Genomic DNA, 5586 nt, shown 5'->3' with positions numbered 1-5586 from the left:
GATTGCAGGGGACGATTCGCTGGCTCATTTTATTTCTTTGTCAGCTGGGGTGGGGGGTTGTTGGCCGTCCAGTTCCCATGCAGTGGGCCACGGGAAGAGGGGATGCGGCGAGCGTTTGTGTAGGGGGCGTGTGCGCTGGACTAGGAGCGTTAACGCGGGTTAACCAATAAACTGAAAGAAGCTCAAGAAAGCTCAAGCCGATACAGAATAAAAGCGATTTGATTTTTATTCAGCCAACTGGGGCAATATAGAGTATTAGAGGATCATGAATCAATCATACAGAAAGGTGGCGATTTTCCCTTTCCCCAAAACATTTGGGGTTGTCCAAGACCCTTATTGGAAGATGTCAGCACCTGGTCCTTTGACGCAAGATGAACTAGGGCCCTGTTTCTTTCTTATCTGTATTGTCTTTATTGCCCTGCTTCTTAGACAAAGAGCCTAAACATTTTTATGTTTTTCTCTTCTGTCTCTAGAAGAAGGGCAAATTCAAGGTATCTGTTTGGGAACAATAAGACCTTAAGAACAGTTGAATTTGCACATTTTGTATAACTCTGAACAAGGGGCATTCTGCTGGGTTATCAAGCTTGCCTAGTAACAGAAAGAGAATAGACTTGCAGGCCTGCATCTTTACTTTGTTCAGCTGCATTATAGTTGCCAACTCCCCATTACAGAAAGAAAGTAATGGGGGGCAAGAAAAAAACCTTTGACCTTTAACGGATTATATTCCTCTTATGCCTTCTGCGCCTACAGGAGAAGTGCGGGGACTGCCAACTGGAAACTGGGAGAGAGGCTGGAAGGCCCAGTGGAAACCATGGCAGCCAAGCGTGCCTGGTGACCTGCATGGGACCCACAACAGCCAAAACGACAACCCAGAAGCAGGCAGGATTTGGGGCAGAAGCAGCACCGGCTTTGCGGACCGGATTGGGCGGGGCCACCCCCGGAAGCGGGGAAGGGGCGGGTCTAACTCTGCGGCTCTCTCTCACGCTCGCCTGCGGCGGAAAGGGAACGAGGGGACAGCCCCCACCCCCTCGCCCCGCCCGCCTCCCTGCCTATGCGCGGCGTGGCCGTTGGGGGCGCTGTGGCCGCGCCCCTTCCTCTGGCCACGCCCCTTCCCTCTCCGGCGGAGGAGGAGGCGGCGGCGGAAGATGGCGGCGCTGGTGCCCCTCGGCGGGCCGCAGGTAAGGAGGGAGGGGGCCGGGCCCCCCTGGCCTGAGCCGGGGGTGGGGGTCGAGGCCGGGTCTTTTGACGGGGGGGGGGGGGGGCGGCCGGGCCGGGCCGTCCCACAGCCGGGTCCTCCTCCTCCTCCTCCTCCTCCTCAGCCGCCCGTTCTCGTGACCTTGCGGGGAGCCGGAGGTGGGGGGGGGGGAGTGGCCCTTGAGGCGGATGGAGGGGGGCACTGAGGGACCCCCCCGCCCCCTCGCTGTGCTGTGTGGCCGCCTTGGCCAGCCGAGCCCACCTGGTCGGGCCGCTCTGGGAAGTTCCTTGGAGGTCCCCGCGGCGAGGGACGCTGTGGTGCCCGCGGAAGGGGCGCGGCGGCTGAGCGGCAGGGCCGCCAGGGGGTGGGGCCTTCGGGGAGGGCTCTCCGCTGCTCCCCCCCCCAGGCGGGAGGCGGCCGGGCCCGCAGCCGTGCGTGCGTGCGTGCGTGGGGGGGGGGGCTGGTGGTCCCCCTTCCGGTGCCCGGGAAGGGCGGCGAGGGCGTGGGTGGTTGTTCCGAGAGGCCTCCCCGCCGGCCCTCCGCAGCCCGGGCCCCCACGGTCCGCAGGATGCGCGGGGTTCGGCCTGTCCCCCCCCCCCCTCCGCCCAGGGCAGGTGCTGCTGGAGGGATCAGCCGCTGCCTGGGCAGCCCCCGCATCCGTGGCTTCTTCGGCGGGGAGAGATCCCGGCGGGCGACGGTCTGCTGCCGCCGGAGCCCCTTGGAGACTGCCCAGCAGGAGCCCCCCCCCCCCACCCGGCGGCCGCCTTGACTCAAGACCCCCCCAGGGAGGAGGAGGAGGCGGCCCCTCTGGAGACTCGGCGGGCAGGGGGAGGCCCAGCTCTGGTGCAGCAGCAGCGCAGCAGTCGCTGGACAAGCGATGCTTCTTGAGCACCTCTGTGTGTGTGTGTGTGTGTGTGGCTGGTGGTGCCTTCAGACCCCCCCCCCCCATCCCTTTGCCCGCCTTGGGCAGCCTCTCTCTCTTGCCCTTGTGCAGCGGGGAAGGCATGTTTTGGTTTGGGGTGCCGCGTGGTTTCCGGGCTGTCTGGCCGTGTTCTAGCAGCATTCTCTCCTGACGTTTCGCCTGCATCTGTGGCTGGCATCTTCAGAGGATCTGATGGAAGAGGCCAGCCACAGATGCAGGCGAAACCTCAGGAGAGAATGCTGCTAGAACAGTGGTGGCGAACCTTTGCCACTCCAGATGTTATGGACTACAATTCCCATCAGCCCCTTGGGGAAGGGACCGTGACTCAGTGGTAGATTGACTTTTTTGGCATGCGGAAGGTACCAGTCCCATCTGCGGCACCTGTAGTTAAAGGATCTGGTGGTAGGCATTATGGACTACAATTCCCATGCTGGCAGGGGCTGATGGGAATTGTAGTCCATAACATCTGGAGTGCCAAAGGTTCGCCACCATGGCGCTAGGACATGGCCATACAGCCTGGAAACCACACAGCACCCCAGTGATTCCGGCCGTGAAAGCCTTCGGCAATGCAATGTTTTGGCTTATTGGCGCAGCTGAAGGTAGCCGCGGTCTCTTCCTTCAACTGAAGGTGCTGCAGTAGGAAAAGGGTGACATATCCGGGGATGGCTTCCTTTTTGGGTGTGCCTTGGCAATGGCAGGCTTGCTTTAGGACAGCCTTCCAGATGTGGAAGATGGGGGGGGCTTGGAATAATTACTGTCTTGGGTGATGGGAACTACTGGAGGCGGCAGTGTGCTTTAAAAAAAAAGTTTGGTGCTTGCTTGGATGTTTTCTGTGGTGGACGGACACTTTCTGGAGGTGATGATGACACAAGCGAGAGCGACGCTGCAGTTGTGACATCTGTTTGCCTCTGTGGAGAGAATCTCCTTTATGGGAGGACCTCCTGGCAACTTCATCAGATGAGACTTGTAAAACTAGTTGGCATGCTCAGTGAACTTGTTTTTGGAGTCCAGTGGAGGCGGATAAATCTTGCTTTGTTTGACTCAGCCTCTTCCCAGCGGGGGAAACTGTTTGGAAGCTTCTGTTGGTTTGGACTTCCCCAGGCAGGATGTTGCCCGAGGGTGGGCCAAAGGGATCAGGTCACTCCGATCTTGGTCTGTTTACACTGGCTCCCGGTCTGCTTCTTGGTGCAATTCAAGGAGCTGATCTTTAAAGCCCTACCGTGTTTCCCCGAATATAAGACAGTGTCTCATATTAATTTTTGCTCCCAAAGATGCGCTATGTCTTATTTTCAGGGGATGTCTTATTTTTCTGTGTTCTGTTCGTCGGGCATGCTTCCAAACAAAAACTTTGCTGTGTCTTACTTTCGGGGGATGCCTTATATTTCGCACTTCAGCAAAACCTCTACTATGTCTTATTTTTAGGGGATGTCTTATATTCGGGGAAACAGGGTATATGTAAATCTTAAGGCTTGCCTGTACACATGTTCCCAACAAGTGTAGTCATTGCGTGAGGCCCTGCTTCTGCTGCTCTCACTTTCCCAGGTTAGAAGGGAGGCCTTCTTGGTTGTGGCACCAACAGGTTTGCCAAATTCAGGTTTTAAGTTTATATTTCCTTTGGTTTATAGGCATCTCTTCCAGAACAAATCAGGTTGGAAACTTCCTGGAAAGTTGGAGGAGAGCTGGCGGTTGTGTGATGCTTCCTTTCAGGGCTGCTGTTTTTTCCAAGGGGACGGATCTCTGCAGTCTTGAGATCAGTTCTAATTCTAAGAGATCTCTGGGCCCCACCTAGAGATTGGCAACCCTACTCCCCAGGACAGGGGTAGGCAATCTTTACCACCCAAAGAGCCATTTGGACCCATTTTCCACGGCCCTGAAGATCTACCGAGATTTTCCACACAGAGCTGCCTTCGGTTCGGTCCCTCCACTCATCTTTCCTTCCAGCGCTGGGAGGCAGAGGCGCCTGCTCCGTGGGGAAGAGGGGGGATGGCAGCTGCGGAGATGGCAGAGGGGGGATGGCAGCTGCTCTGGAGGGACATGCCCATGCTACCCTCCAACCTCCAGGGGTTGGAGGGCAGCGTGGGCATGTCCCTCCAACCCTCCAGAGCCGTGCTGGAAGGAGAGGTGAGTGGAGGGGAAGTGAAAAACGGCAGCCTCACGCACGGAGCCGCCTCTGGTTCGGCCCCTCTACTCACCTTTCCTTCCAGCGCTGCTCTGAAGGGCTGGAGGGACACGCCCACACTACCCTCTGACCTCCAGGCCACGTGGAGCTACAGTATAAGGCTGAAAGAGCCGCATGTGGCTCTGGAGCCGCAGGTTGCAGACCCCTGCCCCAGGATATTCATCTGTCCCCTTCTCACGCTCTTTTCTGCCAGTGCATCAAGACTGTTTTGTTTCCTTGGGCATTGCTTCAATGATCCCTCCTCCTCGCCTTCTGCTTCAGTTTGCTGTCATCTTTTATATACCTAATTCAGCGCTGTTGTTTAATTGGTTTATGATGTATTTTATTGTGCTGTTTTAATTGTTCATGTTCTTGGTGGCCCTGATTGGGCAGCAAGGCAGAATATAGATGTCGTAAGTAAATAATAATAAAATGGCTGAGAATTCTTCGGCTGAGCACCTTCAATCTGGAACGTGCTGACTTCCCTCTCTTTCTGTCACCCAGGGGTGGCGCAAGGGAGAACTGCGTCTGGGCCAAACAGGCTCCCTGTGCCCCTGCCACTCCCCTGCCACGCCTTCACCATGCCCCCTTGGTGCTATGCCACTGCTGCCATCCTCCCAGTTTTCTTTTGTGGAGTTGGCGTGAGCTCAGCTTCTTTTGGAGGGTTTCTTTCTTGTTCTGTCTTTTTGAATTTGTTTTTCGGAAGAGTTTGCTGGCACTCGTTTTCTTGATTATATTTACGTTCCTTTTAAAATGGTAGGCTAAGCAGAAATGCCTTGATGGCCCAGGATAACTTGAGATGCTCATCGGATCAGGGTAGAGACCTGCGTCTCGGATGTTCAGGAACTCCTGATTCCCATCAGCCCTACCAGCTTGTAGTAGTGGCCATGCTGACGAAATAGGAATTGTCCCTATTTATCTGAAGAGCTTATAGGTCTAATCAGATCTTAGAGTAGGAACACCATTTCCGTGTTTGGAACTTCGTTACATCGTTTTGTTGGGGCGTAACAGATAGGATGATTCTGGACATCGGCCTGATTCTATCTTGGGCAGGGTGGACCCTGGTACAGAACTGGATGGGAGACCTCCAAGGAACTTCAAGGCTGCTACCCTGTTTCCCCGAATATAAGACATCCCCTGAGAATAAGACACAGTAGAGGTTTTGCTGAAGTGCGAAATATAAGGCATCCCCCGAAAGTAAGACGTAGCAAAGTTTTTGTTTGGAAGCATGCCCGATGAACAGAACACAGAAATATAAGACATCCCCTGAAAATAAGACATAGCGCATCTTTGGGAGCAAAAATTAATATA

The 5586-nt window shown here is 55.5% G+C and overlaps 1 protein-coding gene across 6 annotated transcripts in view; it reads left to right on the top strand.

Annotated features, from left to right (window-relative positions):
- The first annotated feature begins 1060 nt into the window (after positions 1-1060).
- Positions 1061-5586, top strand: part of EPS15L1 (epidermal growth factor receptor pathway substrate 15 like 1) — a 66108-nt gene continuing 61582 nt past the window's right edge. For 4 of the 6 annotated variants that reach the window (XM_048497708.1, XM_048497707.1, XM_048497704.1 and 1 more), the window contains exon 1: positions 1061-1178. In XM_048497708.1, coding sequence (XP_048353665.1) covers positions 1146-1178 — 33 coding nt within the window. In that variant the 5' untranslated portion in view covers positions 1061-1145. The remainder of the gene's footprint in view (positions 1179-5586) is intronic. The other 2 variants (XM_048497705.1, XM_048497709.1) reach the window with 1 other exon arrangement.

This window comes from Sphaerodactylus townsendi, linkage group LG05 (genome assembly GCF_021028975.2).
Source record: "Sphaerodactylus townsendi isolate TG3544 linkage group LG05, MPM_Stown_v2.3, whole genome shotgun sequence".
NCBI lineage: Eukaryota > Metazoa > Chordata > Lepidosauria > Squamata > Sphaerodactylidae > Sphaerodactylus > Sphaerodactylus townsendi.
This window is presented reverse-complemented; position numbering and strand designations above follow the sequence as displayed.